Below are 25,352 nucleotides of genomic sequence, written 5' to 3'. Positions count from 1 at the left end.
TCTATTAAGCTCAGCGTAAGGAAGTCCCTTTGAAGTCATCACCATGGCAACCTTTGATCTAGCGACCCACAGGTGTTCTCGTTAGGGCAGTTTAACAGACACGCAGACACTTACACACGCACACACAACACAGATGACTTCTGTCTCTCTGTCTGTTTGTCTCACACACACAGACACACACACAAACAAACAAACACATACACAAACAAACAAACACACACACACACAAACAGACACACAAACACACACACACACAAACAGACACATACACACACACACAGACACACACAAAGACGTTTACGTGTGTTTTATATTGTGTAGTTGTCAACACTGTGATCATTAATAAGGTCATATGATATTTCATATACGTTTGTGTGTGTTCAGGACGTTCAGTAGTTTATTTCCTTAAGTCCACAGTCCAGTCTGCCTCTAATCAGTCTGCTGGCGCTCACTTGGTCACCATGACGACGGCAGCACACAGGTGCTTCATATCAGCCAATCAGTTTAACACACAAACCAACTCAAGTGCTTTGGAGGAGGGACGGGCGTCAGAAACAAAAGCTATATATTGCGACGTCTTACGGCAGTAGTAGCCACACTTTCAAAATTTCTTGCGAAATTTTCTAGTTATTATTATTATTCTTCTTATAGTCAAACCACTACTCCTCCCAGAGCGTTGCCAGCACATGCGCAAAAATTACATCGAAACGTGCGGTTTGCGCGGGAATCGTGAGGTATGACTTTTCTAAGAGATTCGCCCGTACGTTTTCCCGAAAAATGCAAAAAACATAAAAAAAATTTCACGAAACGTTCGTAGAGGGTGGCGCGCCAATTAACAGAGTGAGAAGAAGCGACAGAAACTGTTAAAAAAATAAAACGTATTTTGTCTTTACTCCCACAATGTTCACTCTTCATACACCATTGTTGGATAGAAACGTTGGAAATCTTGTCTTCTGTCATAAACTGCGGTCAATAGGAATCCAACGGACTCAGACGTCTTGAAATCGGACTGAATGTGAGAGAAAGTCCACCTCGCTCTGCCATCCGCCACCATGTTAAATCTCCCTCCAAAACCACGTCTCCCCTGAAGCTCGTACCTGATTTGTAAATCGCCCGTACAGACACATGTTTTATCGTACAGACTCGCCAGTCACAGTATCTGTTCATCAGGTCTTCCTAACGCTCAATATGCGATATCGAAGCAATAGTGGCTTTTAAAGTACCATTTTTTTAAAATAGTTTGAAAGGAGTTCCACAGTATTTAGGTCTATTAAGCTCAGCGTAAGGAAGTCCCTTTGAAGTCATCACCATGGCAACCTTTGATCTAGCGACCCACAGGTGTTCTCGTTAGGGCAGTTTAACAGACACACAGACACTTACACACGCACACACAACACAGATGACTTCTGTCTCTCTGTCTGTTTGTCTCACACACACAGACACACACACAAACAAACAAACACATACACAAACATATACACAAACACACACACACACAAACAGACACACAAACACACACACACAAACAGACACATACACACACACACACACACAGACACACACAAAGACGTTTACGTGTGTTTTATATTGTGTAGTTGTCAACACTGATCATTAATAAGGTCATATGATATTTCATATATGTTTGTGTGTGTTCAGGACGTTCAGTAGTTTATTTCCTTAAGTCCACAGTCCAGTCTGCCTCTAATCAGTCTGCTGGCGCTCACTTGGTCACCATGACGACGGCAGCACACAGGTGCTTCATGTCAGCCAATCAGTTTAACACACAAACCAACTCAAGTGCTTTGGAGGAGAGACGGGCGTCATAAACAAAAGCTATATATTGCGAGGTCTTACGGCAGTAGTAGCCACACTTTCAAAATTTCTTGCGAAATTTTCTAGTTGTAGCTTGCTCTGCCGCACACCAAAGGTGTTATGTTATGGCCAGAACGTGTGTGTGTCTATGCACAAGGCATAGTAAAAGTGTTTGTTGAAACACTTCTTTGCTCTGTCGTCCTTGACCATGTCCTTTTCAAACCACATCTCATCTCTGTCAGAACTCTCGACCGAGATACGCGAGAAAAACAGAGCCGGCTCTTTCAAAAGCTCTTTGAACTTTAAGACCGACAGGCGCTATTCAGTGGATTCAATATAAATCTGACTCGACAGCATCCATTTTAACCATAAGTAAAACACTTCAAAGGGTGAAAAACAAATTGAACGGTCATTGCGCATTTTAAATCTAGAAGTTAACTGTACGCTGGGGTTTACATCCATGTGGTTTGTGGATTCAACTTTATTCTGGAGAAACCGGTTTTGGGATTTAATGAATGCCCCCTTATAAAATAATCAATCTCTTCTCTGCATCTGGAGACACAACAGAATAGCTCTGTGTCTAAAGGAAAAAACAGCCATCAAAAGTACAGCCTGTACATTTTTTACAAATGCAAGATGGATTGCTTTTTAAAAGTGTGTTTGCCTGTAACGGAAAGACTGCTTTATCCCAACTGTTACAGATCCTGGCGCTTGCAAACCCACTAATAGAGGAGCAGTGGTTTCTGACAGATGCCCAATGAGAAATTGCAGGGCTTGCTTTCCCCTTAACCAAGGACAGGAATACAAATTTTTGTTCAAAGTACAGGAGTGCTAAGGATTTAAGCCCAAGAAGATCCTACTTCTTTTCTGATAGGTAACCCCTGTAGTATACTTTTCACCCATAGAAGGGGAGAGGCATCTTAGGCATCTAAATATAAAACGTGGGAAATTTGTGGGTGTCATGGACTACAGAAGATTCATCATGGAGCCAATTTACAAACTACAAGAGAGATGGAATGCACATGTCAAGACGGGCTTAACAATTTGGATTTATTACACAATATCTGATTCTCTCTGTCCTTTTTATTCACTTGCACTGTCTGTCTCACTCTATCGTCACTTAGTTCTGGCACTAAGAGCCACAGATTGACAAGAAGTCAGAGCTGTTCTGAGCTACTCAACATGGCAGTTAAATGCATGGTGGGAGGACAGAGCGGTGCTACTCTGTCCAAGCCTGACAAAACAGACTTCTAGGAGCTACAAGACGAAATGAAACACTTGATGAGGAATAACTTTTGTAACATCGTTTTATCTGATACCAAAAAGAACCAGGGACTTTTCTCTTGCTTAGGGGAGAAAATAACAAAAGTCGTAACTTAAAAATAAAGTTCCAAAAAGTAAAAATAAATAAACAAATGATATATATATATATATATATATATATATATATATATATATATATATATATATATATATATATATGTATATATATATATATATATATATATATATATATATATATATATATATATATATATATATATATATATATATAAAAGCCCTGTGAGGAAGAAAGTAGATTTTTTTTCTGACACTTTATGTACTCCAGACTCCCCTGCATCCTCTTCCTTCCTCTCTTCGCTTCACTTCCACTCCCCTCTCCCTCCACTTTCTGCTCTAACAAGCACTCTGATTTCCCCTGGAAAATCTGCACTCAATAAACTTTCTCACTGGTTGCCATACAGCTTACTGAAATTTTAATTCTAAAGTAAATAATAGCACCAAGTACTACCAGAGGTCTGTGGGGATCTGTATGTGTACTGTAACAGTGTTTTGTCTATGAGTGCAGTGTATACACTAAGTGATAATGTCTACGTAGGTTTATGTGTGAACACAGAGCTCTCTGCCTTTGTCCATCTGTTTCCCTCTCAACTATAGTCAATACTAATTAGCCTAGTTAAAGGTCAATGCAGGCCTCCAGTGCAAGTCATGTACAGTAGGCACCAGTGGGACAACAAGTGAAGAAAGAGGAATGAAGTCATTTAACTCCCAAAACTAAGAGCTAAAATAAACTCTACTAGCTATAATTAACCACATCTATGTATTTCCTTTCAGCCAGTGAACTGTTTACAACATTGCTCGTCATAGTGACAATTGACTTCACTAGTTGCTGCTCTATAGAATATTGTTCTAATCATGTAATACCAGTACTAATGACAAATTTGGGTCTAGATACACATTTTACATTTTTCACAAGTTGTTTAAAAATATCAACTAAAACAGTGTTTTTCATAACTTATCTCTTTTGTTTTTGCCCACATGGTTTTTCATGAGTCACTAAATAGTCCCATGATAATAACTCCCCAGCTATTAGTCAGCAATTAATTATCCCCTTTTTCCACTTGACTGTTAGAATTGTTGGTTTATTTACAAATGTACATTTAATTCATGCAAACATATGTATGTTGTCTAAATATAACGATTAGTAATGTTGACTGGATATAAACCAGGTTTTTATAGGCAAAATGTAGATGTGGGTGGTATCAAATGCAATAAAATGCATTACACATATTAAAATATACACTTTCAAGTCACTAATTGATACAAAAGAGTAATACTGGATTAGATATGTGGTAATTGAATTAGTGAGTATTGAGTAAGGGACATTTTCATAATTGATGTATTAAAGTATTAAGAACAGTACTGATTAAATCACAGCATTTATTATTTTGCTGTGAAGTGGTGTATCTAGTTACATTCAATATCACATTAATAGAGAATGTGGGCAGAGCATTCCCATACTAATGAATTACTTCTTTTAGACAGGAAAATAGAAACTTCAGACAATTTGCATGCTTATTTGCAATATAGGATCTGTAAGTGGTAAGACTTAGCATCAGCTGTAATTTTGAAGCAGTATACTTACTACAGAGTACCCTGGAGGATGAGTGAATGAGGTACTGATTCTGGAGCTTGGAATTTAAATGTTTCAGCACCATGGAGAGAGACTGAGAAAGCTTACCGTAGATATAAAAGCTTCAGCACCGTGGACGGAAACAGAAAACTTTTTATTGGAAAGAAAGAATTCTCACTTACACTCACTTATGTTGAAATACAAACCATGCAAGTATAAGTTATATTTCTCAGGTGGAAATATAGCACATGCCAAATTATCCAGCTGTTCGTGTTATCATATTGTAAGAATGCTTTTTGAGTTTTCTATGTAAAGACTGACATTTAAGTTACATATCTTAATGGTAGGGAGCAAGTGAGAGTTGTCCTTTCATGTGCCAATATGAACTGTATGAAATGTCCTATTTTCATACTGGATATTTGATTCATGTTATCCCTGGGTGAGTGCGTCAAGGTCTCTTGTTTGGATCAACATGATTACAACTTTGCTTTGACACTGCAGGACACTTGGAGACAACTACACGCTTTTTTTTTGGGGTCAGGACTCTTTAAATAAGTCACAGTGATTTCACTACTCTTGAAAAGGGTGGTGGTGGTGCGCAGGACAGCCTTGATCAATGTTATCCACACAGCGCTGGATCAGTTGTACTGAGCGGCCTGAGGCCCAGCCTGTGTAGCTGCCATGCTGCCCTCATTACAGTAATGATCTCCCAGTGCACAGCTCCCACGTGAAGCCCCGTCACCACTCGGACTCTGACTGTACCTCACACTCTCTTCACCTCTCTCCTTCAAATACACGCATACATGGTATGCACTCTGTTTATTGTTAAATGTTTATTGTTAAATGTTAAATGTTATGCACCTCCCACAAGGACAAATTCCTTGTATGAACACATACATGGCAATAAACGGTTCTGATCCTGATTAAGTGGTGATGCTGTCTCACATGCAATACTTCTAACAATGTGGCAGATAAATAAAATGAGTGAGCAACAACTACTCATGTGAAAATCATCAGCAATGTCACAGTAACAGTATGTTTTCTATATACGTAATGATTAACAACAGATTTATATGTTGATATTCCACACATGCATGGCCCTGTAAGTTATTGGATTTCCACTTTACATAAATAGGCTTCAGAATCGATCTTGTGTCTCACCTGTGTCTTCGTCAATGGTAAAAGTGCCCAGTCCGCTGCCACCTCTGACAGAGTACCTCACCAGCCCATCTCGCCCCTTGTCATCGTCCTTAGCGTTGACTGTCAGGACACTTGTGCCTGCACGAGAGTTCTCCTTCACTGAGCCTCTCAGTGCAAAGTCAGGAAAGTAGGGTGCATACAAATTCTCATTGACATCCACCACCTGGTAAAAAAGTTTATGGCATTAATTTTGAAGAATTGTGTGAAGATACTATATATATATATATATATATATATATATATATATATATATATATATATATATATATATATATATATAGTATATAGTATATAGTATGGTTGTACAATGTAGCATTCGACCAAATTAACAGTCTGACATTATAAAAACCTGTAATTACATTATGGCTAGCAGCTAATCATGAAGTCCTAATTTTGACAAATCATTTATGACTTTGCAAGTCTACCAAAATGGTCCATTTTTAATTTTTAAATTAAATGGATTTGAATATCATGGGATTGGTTTTCTTTCATTGATGAGAAAAAAAATAGGGGTGGAATTAAGGAAGAAATAAATGTTGAATGGTCATATCAAAATTTGAAGCTTTAATTTAACAAACAAAACTACACATGTTCATGCTTAATTGATAAAAATGGTTTTGATTTTGAATTTCTTTCAATACCAATTTGTGTATTTGTGTACATACCTCCACCTCCACAAATGTCTGACTGGTTAGGCTGGGTATTCCTCTATCCTCAGCAAGTAATGTCAGGTTGAAAAACTGTTGTTTCTCAAAGTCCAGTTCCTTCCTAATCCTCAAAACTCCGCTCACAGCATCGATCTACACAAAGCATAACACAGTATAATCCCATACATCATAAACTGTCAATAAAAAAAGGATCAGCATATGCAACAGTATAGACAATATACAAATAGTGACGTCACTTACCTCAAAAGTGCCATTGAATTCATTAATCAAAGAGTATCGGACCTGTCCACTAGGGCCCATGTCTGGGTCCTGAGCCTGCACCCAGGTAATCACAGCCCCTGGAGGCAGGTCCTCCAGTACTCGAGCACTATAGCTGCTAGGGATGAAAGCTGGGGCGCAATCATTGACATCCTCCACTATTACAGTAAGAGTAGTCACTGATGACCTACGAGCGCCTCTTTCAGCCTTGTCTCGCACTTCAATCTTCAATGTGAACATTGGGATGGTTTCTCTGTCCAGGTGGCTAGAAACAAATACACTTCCAGTTTCGCTGTCAATGCCAAACTGAGGGACACTGGTCAGCATTACATAGGAAAGCTGTCCATTTTGACCCATGTCTCTGTCAAAAGCAGTCATGGTAATAACTTCCATTCCAATGGCCGAGCTTTCTGAAACAAGAGCAGAGAAGCTGTCCTGATAAAACTGGGGGTCATTGTCATTCGCGTCTTCAACGATCACAGTCAGTAGTCTCCAATTGCACATCGGAGGAACGCCCTGATCGTAGATGGTGATATTAAGGAAGTAACGATCCAATCGCTCGCGGTCAAGTGGCTGCAACACAGTTATCAACCCATTCTCCATGTGGATGTTGAAGCAGTTTTCTTTGTTCCCATCAGATATGGAAAATAGAATACGGCCATTGAAGCCGGTGTCGCCATCTCGTGCTCTCACCTGAAATACACTGGCACCAGCAGCAAGGTCTTCTCTCACTAGAATACTGGTAGGTAAGGCCTCAAACTGTGGAGTGCGTTGGTTTACAGAGAAAAGGTCTGTATAGCTCTCATCTGGTCTTGGTCTAGCAATGGCAGACACTTTCGAGACCATTTTTTCTGCCAACACCTGGGCTACCCTGGTCTCCTTGCAGTTGAACCCCATGGGTGGCATCCTACCCCTCACCACAGATATGTTCACAAATGTAGGATCAGAGCACATCTCACCATCTGCTGCCACTACTTTCAGGTTGAATATCCCACTTTTTAAATTAGCCACTCCAAATGATCTTTTCAACGACAAAGCCCCAGAGTCTGGATTTAAGTTAAAATAGTCTAACTCGTTCCCAGATAGTATCTTGTAGGTCACCATTCCTAGCTCATCTATGTCCACAGCTGACAAGGTGACAATAGTTTGACTGACAGGAAAATCACGGCTTATCATTCCCTTGCAGGATACTCTCTCAAAGAGAGGCTGGTTGTCATTTATATTTATCAGACGAATGGTGACATTAACTTCACTCTCCCTTCTGTAGGGTGAACCCCAATCAGAGGCCCGAACTGCAAATGTATAAATGTCATCTGATGACTCAAAATCTAGGTCTCTTGTGATCCTCACCTCCCCGGTGTCCTGGTCTATTGAAAACGGAGGATTCTGTTTGCCGTTTATTGTGTGGGTTACGTAACCATTTTCTCCTTTATCAGCATCGACAGCAGACACTACGAGAGCAACAGTGCCTACAGGTAAGCTCTCGTTTATTGCAATATCATAGAATGGCCTGTTGAACACTGGAGCATTATCATTAGCATCATCTATGGTGATTTGAACCTTTGCTTGTTGCTGACTGATAATATCAACCACCTCCATCTCCACGAAATCCAGTGATATCCTTGTCAGCTGCCTTGTGGTCATAATAACTCCAGTCAAAGGGTTTATATCAAAGTACGTTAGATCTGAGGGGCTGCTGAAGCTGTAATTGACACTCAGAGGAGCTGGGGATATTTTCACCACCTCTACAATAGTGCCTGGGGGAGATATTTCACTCAGCTTGACTACATAAACATCTTTCTCGAAATTCGCCAACACGGGGTCTGGCTTTGTAACCAACAACTGAACAACTTGAGTATTAGAAAACTTTGGAGGTATACCCCTGTCTTTAGCTTGGAAGGTTAAGTTGCAGCCATAGGGAAATGTATCCCAGTCAAACAATTCTGATGTTTTAACCCGATAATCATTTCCGACAGGCGATCGATCAATCACAAATTGTTCAAGGGGGTCACCCTCAATGATGGACACCCACTCTATATCCCCAGATGCCCCTTCATCTTTGTCCTTCACAGTCATTATGACATAGACCGGGTCCTTGTCCGCCCATGATGGAACAACAGCAACTGCTTTGAGAACAGGAGAAAATTCATTAACTCGCTCCACATTTAGGACTAGCCTAGCAGTGCTGCTGATACCATTGTTCCCATAGAGTTTCATTCCTCTGTCGACCACTTGCACCTCCAACTCAAATCTGTCTTTTTTGTCCATTCTGGGCCGACCTGTCAGGGTGATGACCCCGCTGGTCGGATGAACAGCGAAGAGTTCAATTCTGTTCTTGAAGAAGTAGTAGAACTCCCCGTTGGAGCCCACATCAGCATCTGTGGCTGTTACACGTCCTATGCTGGCACCCAGAGGGGCGCTCTCGGAGACAATGAATGAATAGGAGGTAGGGGAGAAGAGAGGTCGGAGATCATTGGTATCCAAGACCTTGATATAAACAGTGGCTAAGGCCTCTAGGCCTCCATGGGAAGATGCCTTAACTGTCAGGGTGTAATTGTCTTGAACCTCTCGGTTCAATGTTGCACCACTGCCTCCGTTAGTGCGTATACGGAGAAAACAAAAATCTCCCATTACAAACTTGTCAGCCTGGAAGATTCCCTCACTGTCTCCAGACGCAATAGAATATTTTACGTCTAAAGACCGAGGTGGTCCAACAATAATGCCCATTTTGATATCACTACTTGTATAGGTTCTTGTGGCAGAGTTCTCGAAGATGGAAGCATTATAGGCAGGCTGGGTAAAAAGCAGCAGATTTTGTCCTGCCCTTGATTCTGTCAGGTACTGGGCATGTGTTGAAGGAAAACCGAGGAGACGGAAGAAGCATATACAATGGAAAAGAAGAGAAAAGTTGGGTAGAGGAAGCATATTTCCCCACCGATTATGCGTCATCCTTATTCCATCACCCAGTCACCCTATATTTGGAAAGAATAACAAAGAAAAACAGATCTGATTCAGTTCTTGAGTTGGTAAAGACATGCGCTGTGCATGCTAAAAATTTTACAGAGAACTGAGACAAAAGTTAAAAAGATATTCCAGGGGTACTTCTTATCACTACAGGGATATGATAGCATATTCAATGTTGCGCTTCAACAGTTTGCTTTCAAACACAGAAACACCCCAAAAGGCTCAGAAGCAGAACTGACATATCTTGAAACAAACCACATCAAAGTACGGCGCACTTACACACCCACAGTGAAACACATCATGTCACCAAATAAAAGAGCACGGATCAGGAGTAATCATTGTTACTGTAATACAGAGTGCCTAAAAGACACAAGGGCTTGTTATTCTTCGGTAACTGACAACCAGGGTGTGGTATTTCCACAAGAAAAAAATGTATAGGACAATAGACAGCCTTGGTCTGAGAAACATTATTTGGCACAATTTCTAAAAATATACACAGGAAATGAGTTGCACAAGTTTGCATCTGAGGTAGGATGTAGCTGAGTACATTCATCATTTACTTTACGTATATACAAAATATAAATAATCAAAAAATGATAATGTATCATAATGATTTAATTAAATTAATTTACATCTGGTCAAGTCAGCCATACGTAAAATAGCTGAGATTATTAGGGACATCTTCTGCAAAAAGAATGATGCCTAAACATTCTCCCTAATTGGACATTTTGTACTGTACTTTTACTTATACACATATTCAGATGCTAATACTTGTAAAGTCTACTTTGGCTTTTAAATACAATTTGAAGTTACTTTACTTACTGGTTTTCATATATTGTGCACAGTAGTATTATTAATACCACCATGTGTGCGTGCGTGCGTGCGTGTATTTAAACAGATTATATGAAATATGACCCCCCGCCCCCCCAACCACACACACACAAAATTAACAATCCCCACAAGGTGACTGTCCCGGGAGATTGTGAGGTGCATTTGTCATCAACCATGTTGATGCAGATGCAATGGAGCTCGCCTCCGTGCAAAAACCACGAGTTCATTAAGCTACAGTCTCGAGCAACAATAAGCACTATCTAATACACAGGCGTCAGTCACACATCAGAGCTTGTCCTACCTTTACACGAAACAGCTGTAATCAGTGAAAGTAAATCCTTTTCCATCCCCTCTCCGACAGTCAGAAAGAAGCAAAGCATATCGTACACAATCGCGCAGAAGCCGGTGGTGAAATGGACAATGTATGTGCACACATCTCGACAGGCTGTTGTCTACTAGGCTGCAGTAATCCTCGTAAAACTAAAAAGCTAAACCCCCAGTTTACTGCACCTAACTAATGTAATGTGCAGTGGACTACTTCGACTTCACCTGCAATAGTTTACACAAAACTGTCGTTAAAACAGATAGGTGTCAATTGCTGATTAAGATTAAGCTCCGAGATATGGTATCAGGAACATGTCGTTGAAGTTAGAAAGCGGTCAGCATCAGTTGTCGGCTGAGCGGGACCACTGAGCGCTCTCAGGATGGAAGAGGAGGAGGAGGAGGAGGAGGCGGACTGGGTGAGCTCCGATCTTTGCCGAGTATAGCCGACAACATCCGGAAGTGTATGTGCAGCGGTCTCTAGCCACAGCTCCGTATCTCTCACACACATACACACACACACGAGTTTTGTTTTATTATTAGAGGTCAGTCACACATCTGGCCACCAGCTAAACTTTGTCCACTCGTCATCATGTCCGTGTTGTGTTACAATAAGGGATGTGGACAGCGATTTGATCCAGAAAACAACCCAGACGGTGAGTAGTGTCTTGGTTAGCTAGCGTGAACTATTGCTGCAACTCGTACCAGCCTGTTAGCATGGGAGCTAACGTGCAGCTCTGATGATCATCTGGAATATTCCGCAGCGAGCAGGCCTGCTGGGCCCCGTGTAGCTAACACGGTTTAAGTGTAGGACCCCGGGACTCCGACACACTGACACCTGCATTCACTAGCACTGCTGTGGCCGACCATTTAGCAAGCTAACGACACGCCCGGTGTTACTTTCCACCATGCTGTTAGCACCTTAAGCGCCCTGTGATTAACAGGTTAAGTCAGACGGTAACGTTGGACTTTTTCAGAACCATTGCTCCACACACACACACAGGCACACACACACACACACACACACACACACACACACACACACACACACACACACACACACACACACACACATAGCACGTCGGTTGAAAGTTCCAGAAGCTCGCCATTGAACGTGTCGTGTTCAATCATTTTCTCGTCCTTTTTCCATCACCATTATAAGTGATAAACAGATAAATCAAGTTTGTATCAACTTCAAGAACGCCGACGACCAATTAAAGTTAGTAGTATAACGTTGTCTCTCTGTTCATGGTTGAGTACTAAATCAAGCTGCTTGTTTTTCTGCTGCTTCACACTTTCATGAGAAATATAATACATAAATACTGCAAAGCTATACCACTGAGTTGAGAATGAACTTCAGGTATGTATAACATACCTGAAGCTCATTATGCGGAGATGCAAACCTATTAGCCTCATAGGTTTGTATCTCTGTAGGCTGAGATGTATTGATGAGATAGTAATGTTCCTTACAGTAGGAAGCAGGCTTATGCCCGAGGACACTTCACACTGCCTGCTTCCAGCAGGTGAATAACAATTTGTGAAAGTGAGAACATTGTTCATATTAACCAGCGGTCTCAGAAATCAGAACATCTGACAAACATCTGTCCAAAATCATGAGCAAAGCTATTCATTAGCCCCATGGCATATATTGTCCTGTTTTATGTATACCAAAAAATGGCAGATAATTAATTTCTTACATTTAAGCTCATATCATGTACAAATGATTCACTTTTTGTTCTCTTCATGAAAAAAGAGTGAACTTCCAGGAGTGCAGTACCTTAACAAGTCACTAGGAAATGCAGTTACAAGGTTGTGTAAGGATAAGATCATTGTCATGATAATGCTTGCCTTGATCTTGAGTGTCCTTCAGATAACGTTTGCTCATGAATTCTTGTTTATAGGAAACCACTCATTTAAATGTAATTGAATGTTCCTCCTTTGTCTTCAAGCAATATAACAGTGAATGTCGGGCAATTCACAAAAAGTCCATTTCTAAAAAGGGTGCCTCTTCTCATAACAATAGAGTATATTGTCATTACTTTGAGGGGTATACGTGTATAAGGCAACCACATAGAAGGGTTATTGCTCAGGCTGTGTGGTACTGTACTGTAAGGAAAATTCTTGATTTATGGCATCACACAGCCAACTCTTTTTTTTTTTTTATTCACCATCATTTATTTTCTAGGGCTTTTCCGAAAAGAGGACATTAAAAAAATCATCCTGTACTTTTCAAATAAGGTAAATCTTAAATGATGATTTTTCAAACTGTCTGATGGGTATCATAAATCCAGACCATAAGGCTAGTATTTTGTGTTTTGCACTTCACAAGGGCAAATTGCAAATCATTTAAGTTTTATGAGAGGTACATTTTTCATCTAACTGAATTGTTATATTGAGTATTGTTGAAAGAAAAAAAATATTTACGCTTAATCAGTTACTGTTTCACTATAAAATTCAGACTTCTCATCTTACTGTCTGTGTTTAACCTTACACACAAACTCGGCATGTCTCCTGATAGCAGTGAAACTGGGGAATTGGTATGTTTCTATCTGAAAGAACGTGCAGTTCCTTTGTTATCGTATGACCTTTTCTTGCAACCGCTCTATGGGACGAGGGGAAAGGTTCACGATTAGGCCGAAGACGTGATGAGAGTTTCTGTTTGTGGGTCATGATGTGTATTTAAGAGGTGGTTCTTTGAGAAATCTTTGAGCAGACTTAGATATGCAATTTGTCTATCATGTTGTACTTGTGACTCTGCTCCTTCCCTGCAACGAATAAATGTTCCTGTTTTAATGATTTTACTCTGAGGGGTCGAGTGAATTTTTATAACAAGTATAAAAACATAGCATTATCTACTATGCCTACATTTTTTTTATCCTTTGTATTTTTATTTTGCCAAGTCTGTCTTCAAATTATTCTGTATCAATATCACTTTTCGACAGATGATCAGTTCTTGTTCAAAACACTAAGGATGATATTACTCTTTGTTTCTTACTCGTTTCCTGTTACTGAATTGCCTTCAGAGATAGCAAGAGAGATAATACATATTCATAATGGATGCATTAGATTTTAATTGCGTATTTTGTCCTACAATCTACTAACACTTTACATTTGGTTGTGTCAGCATCTAAGCCCATTTTGATCCATTTAAATGTTTTGCACTTGTCTGAGTAGATAACAATGAATACTGTTTGGGGTGGACACAGCTATCAAGTAGTTCTGGAAATATTACAGCTACCAACTCATTATCTGATGGGTGTTACTTTTTCCTGCTAATTTTCTAAAATGACTTCAAAGTTTTGACTCCACTTTGGAGTTTTTTGTTTAACCAGTAGCAGCTCAAGTAATTTTGATAGGGAACACATGGAGCAGCGTCAGACATTTCTGACCTGAATCTTTTGATAGTAGTTGATTCTCAAAATGCATTTTCTATAACTCTACTCATCATTCTGTAAAATAGTTTCAGGGTGTACTTTAAAAGTTTTGTGTCTTTATTGAGACTAGAATACAGAAAAATATAGACCAGAAAAGCTTTCTATATTACCACATATATGTCCTCTACATTAACCAAACTTGTGTTCATTTTCACAGATGGCTGCATCTTTCATCCAGGAGTCCCAGTATTCCACGATGCATTGAAGGTAAAATGCCTGAAAATGTACAGTTAGCTCAGTGTGTTGTTCTCTGGTCAAAGTTAATGTCTGCCTGACTTTCTCCAGGGATGGTCCTGCTGCAAGAGAAGAACTACCGACTTCTCAGACTTCCTCAGCATTGTTGTAAGTTTTAGTTTCTGTTTTAATCCATACTTTTAATCCTCCATGGTCATGTTTCCATTGTCTATTGTTTTCATAGACATCGACCGCCACCTTTGCTGTGGTCATATTGGCCTGAACTCTCATTGTTTGTGAGTCTAACACAGTGACTGTCTCCTCCGCAGGGCTGCACAAAAGGTCCCCACAACAAGGAGAAGCCCCCTGAGCCGGTGAAACCAGATGTGACATCGTCGGAAGATAAGAAAAACGCAGATGACCAAAAGCCAAAGTTTAACGAGTACATCATCTCCGCACCAAAGCCTCAGGAGGCCATACGCAGACCAAGGTTGTACAGTTTGCTTCATACATATTTTTGTAAATATTTAAATCAATAGCATAGGAATACCCTGAATTCATTTTTTTTAATAAAGTGAAGCAAACAATCTAAATACCATTTGTAATTTTACCAAATCATATTTAAAGGAAACAAACACTCTTTTTCCATTGGGTACACGAACAAGGTCTTCACTTTAAAACTATACATCCTTATTATCCCATGTTTTACATTCTGCTCAGAGTTGTTCTTGTTTAGTATCAAATGCATAAAAGGATAGGTATGATATCTGAAGTATTAAATCAATCTGAATACTGAGGCGCTGTCTTTTAGTCTTTTACCGTGGGTGCTTCCCAACGGAATTTAAAAAAACATGGACAAGCAACTGATGAAGCAATTACTACTGAGTAGTGAAACTCCTTTCAAGTAGTGTAAGGGTCTTAGCCTGGCTCTATACAACAGACCTCATTTTGAGGTCATGTTACCGACAATGTTTCCTTACTTAAAAATATAGAATACCCTTTCAAATAGTTTTCAATTTCAAATGAATTGCAAAAATACAATTTGTCCCTTTGTTAATGTTTCGATTCTAATAGATGTGTTACTGTTGCAGTGCTGATGAGCCAATGGTGAAAATGCAGTATAAAGTCTCTACTTCTCTGAAGCAGGCTCTGGAGAGACTGAAGCTTTCTGAAAATACAGCAGAGCAGAAAGGTGATAGCAGAGGGTTATCTTCCCCTTTTCTCTCTTCTTGTCTCTTCCATGTTTCAGTTTTTTTTAGTTCTCTTTATCATAGACTGTCTACCATCCATTATCATCCTCTTCTTGTTACAGTAGACAGGAAGGTCATGTTGACAGGGGAAGTTAATGGATGGCCTCTGGGAGTTCGTGACGTTTGAGTCGATGATGGCAGGGACGCGACAACACATCATAGCTGTAGATGCATTTTTTAGATTCAAACATCCAAGTCAGTTTTTTTTACTCCATTTCTGTCTCCTTTTTTTCTAGAGGAAGATAATGACGAGCTCAAGATTGGAACATCCTGTAAAAATGGGGGATGTACTAAAGTAGGTGAATGTGTTGCTGTATACTTGGGTAAAATGTGTTAAAATTAGTAAAAAATATCTATCTCTCCTGATACCTCTGTCGGAGTTTTTGCAGCAGCAGCAGCTTGATGTTCTAATTTCTTTCCTGCAAATTCATAATTTTGTGGATTCTGCCAAATAAGTGTAATCTTCTCCTCAATTTGTAAGCCAAATTAAATTCACATATTTCAAGAAATGCATGACAGATGTCATTAAATATAAACAAATCATGATATTGCCCCAAAAGAGCTCAACGCTCTGGGTAAGGTGAAATAGATGCAGCTCATTTTCCTCCTCCTCCTCCTCCTCCATGTTTGCTCAAGAGACGGATGCAACGCTACATTTCTTGCTCAAGCTAATCGGGCCTGTCAGCTGAAACCCCAAGATTAGAACATAAATTGTAAAGAAAATTTGTATTGCCGGGTTTTGTAGAAGCTGGGAGTGGGACTTAAATGATTTTAAACAATTATGTAAATCACTTTAACTGACGTGATTGAAATCTATAAGATATTCTGTCACAGGCTGCCTCCTTTTTAGTTAAGGTCTGAGGGGGGGGGTATCTAAATTGGTATGTTTAAACTTTTCCAAAGTCAAGGAGAACAAAATATTAGTCCTCTTTCATTCTCATACACGTGTCATACGATGAATCCGTATTTGTATTTTTGCTCACAAAAGCGATTGACTTCAGTCTTTTGAACCAAACCGTTTGCTGTTATCTTCAGAGTTTTGATGGACCTGCAAGCGAGTTGGAAGAGTGCTTATACCACGCTGGATTTCCTATCTTCCATGAAGGGTAAGTAAGACCGAAAAATACTGTGATTCACAACATCGACATGAAAAAGCAGATTGCACTGTAACTAGTATTTTCCTGTTAGTCTTGTTTATTGATTCTCTTAAGTGACACACTATTGACTGCTATAAACCCAGCAAGTGTATGTCTTTCTTGCAGGATGAAATACTGGAGCTGCTGTAAGAGGAAAACCTCAGACTTTAACACCTTCCTCTCTCAAGAGGGCTGTACCAAGGGAACACATCTATGGAGGAAAAAGGATGATGTAGGTTTGACAGCTGGTGATTATCTGTGTGCAAGTCCATTTGAGAGTGCCTCAGCTCTAAACAGTCAAAACAGCTCAAAGCACAGAGAGAAGACGATCCTTTTTGTCGCAAAGACTGAATTCTTGAATCTGACCAAACATTGCTTTAAAGATTGTTTTGTGAAATCTCCATGCAGGGTAAGAAACTGGTTCCGTGTCGGTTTGACTGGCACCAGACGGGTGCGCAGGTCATCATCTCGATCTATGCCAAGAATGCCGTCCCAGAGCTATGCTACGTGGAGGCAAACAGCATCTCGGTGAGTGACAATATCAGTCTGTCAAAGAATTTCTGTCCATATCTGAACGGCTGAGTTTTGGATTATGTTCATGTTTATTTCTCTTTCGTCCTTCAGCTCGACATCCATATTATATTTGAGGGAGAGAAGGAATTTGCGCAAAAAATCAGCCTTTGGGGAGTAAGTACAGCATCACAGTCTTTCTTGCTGTATGGCAGTTTTAATACATATATTTATTTTGTGCTGTGCTCCTGATACTGCAATATAACATACTTTCATGGTCGATAACAAGTCTATTTGATTTGCTTCTGACCTTAACAGTCGTCTTTGCAGTCCTAATTCAAAATGAAAGCAATTTTACCTAAAAAATAAATTTCCACCTGAATCAGGGCTGGCCGATATGTTGGATTTAACGTGTTGATGCTTATGATTATACCGGCGTGATCATTCTTGCAAACAAATTCAAACACTCTGAGGTGGCATATACTGTCATTTTGAAGTAAGATTGCTCTTTAAAAATGCATGCTTTTGTTCCCGTTTTTGATCTCACTTCTTTCGCTCTCTTCAGTCCCTATCCCTGTTCCCCTCTAGATATATAAATACACCCCCCATATGCACACCTGTGCTCATACGCCGCACACACTCCTCCGGGAGGGAATGTTTGTGAGAGGGGGCGAGATGCAGGATGAGCAAACCAACAAAGTCTCATTTTGGCGACTTAAAAAATGCTGCGAAAATGAATATTTGTACTTAATGTCATTTACTACATCCCAAATGGAACAAGCCGCAATACGTAGAGTATATTCGATGTATCGCCCACCCCTAACCTGAATGTACAGCACGAGTTAAATCGTAACTTGAAACTGCTCATAACTCACTCTTGTTTTCCGGACCAGCTTATTTGGGATCACCTCATACCAAAGAAACTAAGCCATCTTTGTCACACACTCTCTTTTCCTTGTAGGTGATAGATGTGAGCAAAAGCCTAATAAACATGATGGCTGCCAAGATCGAGATAGCCATGAAGAAGTCTGAACCGATGACGTGGGCCCGTCTGGACCTTCCACCCCCGCTACTCCCCAAGGAGAAGGAGGAGGAAAAAGAGGAGTCTGACAGCGAGGATGAAGTTGACTGATGAGGGATTGCAATTCAAACATAGTGTGTATTTTTAGCTGAATCAAAAGTCATACAGTCCATTCCTTATCTCCTCAAAGAGTAGCCTCTTTTGCTCTGTTGGAACTTTGACCCCCTCTGTTTCCCAAAGGGAGACAGTGTAATGTTCACGAACATGAAACATTACACTGTTTCTTTCCCCTTTCATTCCTAATTGTTAATGTCCTTGATTTTGCCGAAGTTCTGGCCATTTTATTGGTTATTTTGTATGTTTAAATGCTCAAAAATCTACAATTAATAATATTAGTACTGAACTGGGGTAACCTTGACCTTGAGCAGAGACTTGATTTTCCATCAAGTCAGACAATGAAAGTTGTTAATTGCAATAAAGCAAAACAAGATCGGAGTCGGGTGGAACCATGCTTAATCTCAGACCCATCAAAGCCTTTAATATAGACGTTCATATCAAGTCATCGTAATGGACCACAGTTATGACCATCTGTATCGACAATATTTGGTAAAAGATTCATTCCATCAGGTAGTTTCATAAATTGTTCATATTTTTGCGTTGATCATCCAACATTATCACATAAAATTTAATGTTGCGCATATATATATATATATATATATATATATATATATATATATATATATATATATATATATATATATATATATATATATATATATATATATATATATATATTCCGTGTGTGTGACAATGAAGCTGCTCTGTAGTTTGAATAGGAAATTTGGATCTCTAAGACGTCCACACCTGTGTAATATGGATTTATTCTGAATAAATAGTTATAAGAATTACAACAGTTCCTTGGGACTCTTGAACTTTAGAAAAATAGACATATTCTCAGACCACACCACCCTTTCACAATTAGAATTATGGATTTGCTCCAAATTTGTTTTTTTACATGATTATATCTAATGTATATTTTGTACAAGTTTTGTCTCTGAACAATCGCAGTTGTATGTATCTCCTCATTTCTTGTCAAAGCAACCTAGCTCAATTTTATAATGACAATGTACTGTAATATCTGAGAATGCCAATTGAATACAATGTATTTTTCAGCAAACTATATGTATTATATAAGGTTATGCTAGATCAGGGGTTCTCCCCCCCCCCCCCCCCTTAGTATTATCAGGTTTGTGTCGCGCGACCCCATGATGTCAAATCTGCTTCAGGCACTGCAGATTTTAAAAATATTCCCATATCTAAAATTATACAATTGATTACTAATTTATCTTGCGACACCCAGAGGGTCCAAACACCGAGGTTGAGACCTGCCGTGCTGGATGGCATGCTTCAAAGGCTATGAATGTGTGAGTTCATTTTTGGCTGAATGACATGATGTCCGTAAAATAATTCGGGAACCAATTTATCTAACTTAAAATAAACTTTTGTGTTAAGCTTTTCAAACGTTTTGGACTGATGTGTGTAATTTATACTGTGGATGTTTCTCACACACTACTTGCTGATTAAGTTTTGTTCGAGTGTTAAGGTGAGACTCGTTCAACATTTGTGACCCCATGAAACGCAACACTTGTCTTGAATTAAAGGTGTGACCTTTTAAGTAAAGATTTTGATCCACATGCATCTTTGGGAATTGCAATGACTTTTGCAAATGTCATTAAGTTTTTAAAACTATGACAACACTTTAAGGTTAAAATATTAAAATACATCCCGATGCTGTGGAGATGTCTCAGACCTTGACGTCTATGCCGACACTATCACCTTTTTCTCTTTCCAGAAGCCCGTCTCACACCACAAACATGAATCAATTTAAATGTTAATTAAAATGTGGTTCAGTCACCTCCCACACAAAGATAATAAAAGAAAGTCCCCCCAAGCGTTTGTGTTTTGAAGGTAATCCGCTAAATTCATGTTAACCATAGAGAATAACTGTGAAAAGTAATTGCGAGACATTTCCATGACAGAAACCATGAATGTAGCAGACACTTGAAGTGGGTGGAACGTGATTGAAGTTTCACATCTTAAGCCATTCAAAAATGTCCTACACAGTTTTTTTTTTGTACTATTTAAATACAGTTTAAATAAATTGCCAAAAACATAGATTACAGACTCATTACAATTAGTTAATACTGTATTATGTATAATTCACAGTGCTCTGGTGTGAAAATTCATAGAGGAGTGCATCAGTACACAGCTGGCTGGGCCTTCAGATAGTTGTTTGGTAGTTAAAGGGTTTGGTTTCCTCTGTGTCACTGCTGCAGATAAGTGGCTGTCTCTCAGGGAGAGCAAATAAGTCTTTCCACATGTTCGCATGCAGCCAAGACGACCCTCCGTATCGTCGTTTTGCGGTCAGCACGACAGCAGCTGTGGTCACTGCTGCAATTCCTCCACAGAGCCCTGCAAGCAGAAGCCAGGGCCACACATCCTGCATAGTCTCCAGGTAAGGACGCATGGATTCTGCTAGCCTCTGGTCTGGAAACAAAGATGGGAGTGGTCACAGAAAATGAAAGTTAAATGTTTGCGATTATGAAGTAAAACAAGAGGATGTACAAACTAAATCTGAATGTGATATCCTTTTGATAATATTAAAAAGATAGATTTCTGAAAATGCAGAGTAGGATTGAAAAGGGACAGAAACATCTTTTTTTTTCTCAAATGTCATTAATTAAGCATGATAATACAGGTAGATCTAATCAAGCATTCTGATTGGTTGAGAGTGAGTCACGGGGTGTAGTTTATTCAGCCATAAAGTACTGTACAACCTGTTTACATGTACCAGGGCGTTCCATATCAGTGTGCACTCAAAAAAACAGGTCGATTTAAATTGCACGACCGTTGCCATTTCAAGCTTGACAGTTACCAAATGTGTGTAGCCGAGGGTTTCTCTTGAGCCTATATTGTATTGTTGTATTTTTGTCTTTATTGTAGAATAATAATATTAATAAAATAACAACACGCTGCTCCGTTAGGTAAGAGAAGACGGCAACAACTTTATTCTTGTCTCCCTCTTCACTCGAACAAATCCTCTCCTTTCTTTCCGTTTCCCCTTCCACAATACAAGGCCCCAGCTGTTAATTGTACACAATATAATAGTTTACACACATATTTGATAGTTTGGGGTGAATGACTTATGATGAGAATGGTAGGGGTGAATAATGCATTTGTGGTCCCTGTTCCTACAGTACAGTCACACGTTGATCCTACTTACAGTCAGGAGAGAGAGCAGATAACACTCTGAGCGAGCAGACTCATTAGCTGGGAGCGAGTACGTAAAATTGAAAACTAAAATGAGGAATGAAAAGGGTTTGATCACAAAATCGTGACGATTTCCAGTGAGAGATAATCACCGTCAGTAATTTCCAGACGTGAAGGGAGAAATATGATGGAGAAAAGACGGACAGAAGCAGCGAGAGCATTTATTTATATCGGTAGCTGAGTGTCAGCCTCCACCCTGCTTTCAACCGGCCTGATTTACTGACTATGTTGTTAGTTTTATAGTCCCGTATGTGCGTCCCGTATGCGATGCACACCGCCATACGCATACGGGACGCACGGGACTATTTTCTCTCGGCTACTGAAATGCGATACCGACATTTGATGACTACATATTTCGTGCTGTAACGCTGCGCGTTGGGCCTAACAACACCCTTAGACAGTATATTATTGACAATACAGTAATGCCTCTCATACCTAATTGCTTAAATAAGGTACGAGTGTCGGTACTGTATCGTAAATAATGTACAGTTCGTTTTCTGCGATCCTCTGCCCTTGCTCCCCATTATTCACCGCTGCCATTCTCATCAAAAGTCATTCCGCTCAACATATCAAAGTTTACACGAAACATGTTTGTTTGAAATAACAACTAACAGTCCCACAAACTCTACATGTTATATTGAGCGAACACTGATATACAACGCTCTGGTAAATGTAAACAGGCATACAGGACATTATGGCTCAATACAGTGCACCCCGTGACTCACTCTCAACCAATCAGAATGCTTGATTTCATCTACCTGTATTATAATGTGGGAAATATAATGCAAAAAAAGAGCTACATTTAGAAAGAACTCACTAGCATCAAGCAGATATGAATATTCATATCCCAGGTCCTTGCTGGAGATGAAGAAGTCTCTGTTTCTGTGAAGGGGCAGGAAGGGCACCATGTGGTATTCGCCGTTGTGCCCGATGGGTGCATCAGAGTCTGGATACTGTGATGGAGATGGTCTATGCCTCCTGAGCCACTGCTCATAAATGCTTTCATAGACAATGAAAACAAAGTTTAAATTAACGTATCATACATTGTGTGTGTTCGTGTCTGTCTGTGTGAATGTGTGTGTGTGTGTGTGTGTGTGTCTCACCTGTCAACAAAAGCGTGGTGGAGAAGGAATATGGGGTCATTTGCTGAGCCCTGCACTGAGGACATGGATCCATTCATGAACACGTGAAGAGCCGCATGCATGCCCATGTGAGAACTGTTTCCCAACCCAGTCTGAGGATCTCCAAATCCTGGAAGATCAGAAGTACAAGTTATTTAGCATTGACCTTTATCAATGCTAATTAACATGCAGTAGCATAAAGTGTTTTTAGGACAACAGAAGCTATTTGTTGGAAAATGAGGTATTGTCTCAGAAAACTTTACTGTAACGCCACCTAGTGTTTAAATTGCACAAATGTTTGTGTGCATGTTACAGGAAGCAATGTGTACATCTACTGCAAGTTTGGAGTCCTACGTCTAAAGTTATGAATAATGAAATACAAAACACGCCCCTAAGAGGTTCATTGGTTTGTATCTCCTAAATATGATGAAATGTCCAACAGCTTTTGATAACTTGTGATGACACAGCTCCACAGCAAGTTTGGTATGAATCGGACACAGCGTTAATAGTTATAGTATCGTGTGAGATATAAAAACAAATACAAATGGAGTCATCATCATTCTTTGGAGTAAAATTAAAGATGGACCAGTACTGGTCCATCTTTAATGTGTGTGTGTGTGTGTGTGTGTGTGTGTGTGTGTGTGTGTGTGTGTGTGTGTGTGTGTGTGTGTGTGTGCGTGTGTGTGTGTGTGTGTGTGTGTGTGTGTGTGTCCATCCATTTATAGTCAACGTTATCTGACCTTCCAGAGTGTTCCTGAAGCTCATGTTGGCACCCCGGTCCATAGCTCCGGTGTCATAGTTGGTCAGACTGATAGTGAACTCCACCTCCGCTGAAGTTGGTAATCGTTCAACCCTGTTACGGTTGTGGTTTCCAGGGTTGCGACGCAATGGGCCTTCTCCTGCGGCATCACACAACACACCTCTGTCATTGTAGTTCTCTGCTTGGGAGCACAGTACCTGTAGATGGAGGCACACAGCAACACGTTGCAATACAGCACACAGAAGCACCAGAACAAATCACAGAAATAAAGTCAGTGTGTTGTTCCATAAGATTTCTTGTTGCTTGAAACAGGTTATACTGAGTTTGAAAATGGCCCCGCTATTATTATATTGCTATAAGATTTACTGTGTTATGTGAATCCACTACGATGACCTTGATCAAAACAAATCTCAGGCAGCTAAAGGTTTAAATGTTCTTAAAATTTGCATCCATGTATTCATTTAAACATTAGACTATTATTATTATTATTATTATTATTATTATTATTATTATTATTATTATTATTATTATTATTATTATTATCAAAAGGTGATCTGTGCAACTTTGTATCAAACAAGTAGCCTTTTGCATTTTGGACCCTTTCTAGCTCTCGGTTTCAAAAAGGTTGGTGACCCCTGCTATACAGCAAGCCAAAATGTAAATACATTTGTTTTGTATGTTTTTATTTGTTGATAAAAGTTCTGAATCTGTAAAGATAACCGGCAGGGTAACGTAATAGTTTACGTGAAAAGTCAGTCCTCTCCACCGCATATTACTGCAGGTCATTAAGGGATGACTACTTTTAGTTTGACTTGATTGTGTCTACCGTCCAAGAAGAGAAGATCGAGCCTGGGCTGAGGAGACTGGGATCCTGGGGGCTGCGGCCCCCCATCAATTCGTCAGTGCACACGTCACACCCCTGGGCATCCCTCCAGTCCCAGTACGGGATGGTGAAGCTCATGTCTCCAGTCAGCTTCCTGATCTCGTGCTCCCAGTGCAGCAGGTACATGCGGTGCCACGGGAGGAACGCCGGCGCCCAGTGGGCAAAGTCCACATTGGTCCACACGTTCCCCGGCCCCCCCAACAGCGCGTCCCGGGACACGTAGTAATGTATCCACACAAACACATCATACGAAGACACGTCCGCGAACATCGGATTGGAGCCGTTCTCCATCTCCTGGTAGGTCCCGGTAGCTACAACATAGTCCCTGCTGATTGTCTGCTTGGCCAAGTTCAGGTAAGATACAAGCCGGATCCTCTCAGCCCTGGAAAGGTGGAATATGTTCCTCCTGAGAGATTCTCTCTTCTCATTGCAGTTTACCCCAAAGTAGCCAAACGCACAGTCTGCGCAACTGAAACCCATAAAGTTTCCTGCGCACTGGCACGTCCGGTTGTAGAAAACAAGGGGCCACTTCTCCCTGTCGTCCAGCCCGGAGAAGGGGTACTGGGGTCCGTGGGGCTGGTCCGGCACCTCCACATCATTGCAGAAGCCCCGACCCGAGCTGGCTCCGCAGGGCGAACCGTCTCCGTCCCATGACGGGCAGCACTCCTTTGCGCGCAGGGCTTCTTGGGTGGCACAGAGACGGGGGAATTGTTGATAGGAGGGTGCAAAACACAGCACGGAATAAATCACTATGAGTTTCCACAT

General features: G+C 40.2%; 3 protein-coding genes across 3 annotated transcripts in view; 1 reads left to right on the top strand and 2 right to left on the bottom strand.

Moving 5' to 3' along the window:
• LOC137802360 (protocadherin Fat 3) overlaps positions 1 to 9,801 on the bottom strand; it is a 61,533-nt gene extending 51,732 nt beyond the window's left edge. Inside the window, exons 1-3 of the mRNA XM_068600163.1 lie at positions 6,835 to 9,801; positions 6,592 to 6,726; positions 5,888 to 6,089 (exon numbers count right to left, since the gene is read on the bottom strand). Coding sequence (XP_068456264.1) covers positions 5,888 to 6,089; positions 6,592 to 6,726; positions 6,835 to 9,801 — 3,304 coding nt within the window. The remainder of the gene's footprint in view (positions 1 to 5,887; positions 6,090 to 6,591; positions 6,727 to 6,834) is intronic.
• A 1,629-nt stretch (positions 9,802 to 11,430) lies between these two features.
• On the top strand, positions 11,431 to 19,172 carry chordc1b (cysteine and histidine-rich domain (CHORD) containing 1b). Its single transcript, XM_068600559.1, has 11 exons — positions 11,431 to 11,624; positions 14,560 to 14,609; positions 14,688 to 14,744; positions 14,906 to 15,066; positions 15,668 to 15,768; positions 16,063 to 16,121; positions 16,862 to 16,932; positions 17,089 to 17,194; positions 17,371 to 17,490; positions 17,587 to 17,649; positions 18,434 to 19,172. The coding sequence occupies exons 1-11, from the start codon at positions 11,561 to 11,563 to the stop codon at positions 18,602 to 18,604; spliced, it is 1,023 nt and encodes a 340-aa protein (XP_068456660.1). The 5' UTR covers positions 11,431 to 11,560; the 3' UTR covers positions 18,605 to 19,172.
• Positions 19,173 to 20,774: 1,602 nt separating this feature from the next.
• Positions 20,775 to 25,352, bottom strand: LOC137803064 (tyrosinase-like). The gene is made up of 5 exons (XM_068601327.1): positions 24,531 to 25,352; positions 23,685 to 23,901; positions 22,927 to 23,074; positions 22,641 to 22,822; positions 20,775 to 21,040 (listed from the first exon to the last, which is right to left on the bottom strand). Exons 1-5 carry the CDS (start codon positions 25,350 to 25,352, stop codon positions 20,775 to 20,777), a joined length of 1,635 nt encoding a protein of 544 aa, XP_068457428.1.

This window comes from Clinocottus analis, unplaced genomic scaffold (assembly GCF_023055335.1).
Source record: "Clinocottus analis isolate CAN_PGR_092001 unplaced genomic scaffold, fCliAna1.0.p SCAF_5, whole genome shotgun sequence".
In the NCBI taxonomy this organism is placed as follows: domain Eukaryota; kingdom Metazoa; phylum Chordata; class Actinopteri; order Perciformes; family Cottidae; genus Clinocottus; species Clinocottus analis.
The sequence above is the reverse complement of the archived record's forward strand: the minus strand, read 5'-3'. Positions and strand labels throughout refer to the sequence as shown.

Coding starts and splice junctions, on each gene's coding strand:
- chordc1b (XM_068600559.1), top strand. CDS start 11,561: ATGTCCGTGTTGTGTTACAATAAGGGATGTGGACAGCGATTTGATCCA. Junction 15,067..15,667: donor GAGGCCATACGCAGACCAAG/GTTGTACAGTTT, acceptor TTACTGTTGCAG/TGCTGATGAGCCAATGGTGA. Junction 16,933..17,088: donor TTTCCTATCTTCCATGAAGG/GTAAGTAAGACC, acceptor TCTTTCTTGCAG/GATGAAATACTGGAGCTGCT.
- LOC137803064 (XM_068601327.1), bottom strand. CDS start 25,352: ATGTGGAAACTCATAGTGATTTATTCCGTGCTGTGTTTTGCACCCTCC. Junction 23,075..23,684: donor CTTCAGGAACACTCTGGAAG/GTCAGATAACGT, acceptor CTGATCTTCCAG/GATTTGGAGATCCTCAGACT. Junction 21,041..22,640: donor TTCATATCTGCTTGATGCTA/GTGAGTTCTTTC, acceptor CTTTGTTTCCAG/ACCAGAGGCTAGCAGAATCC.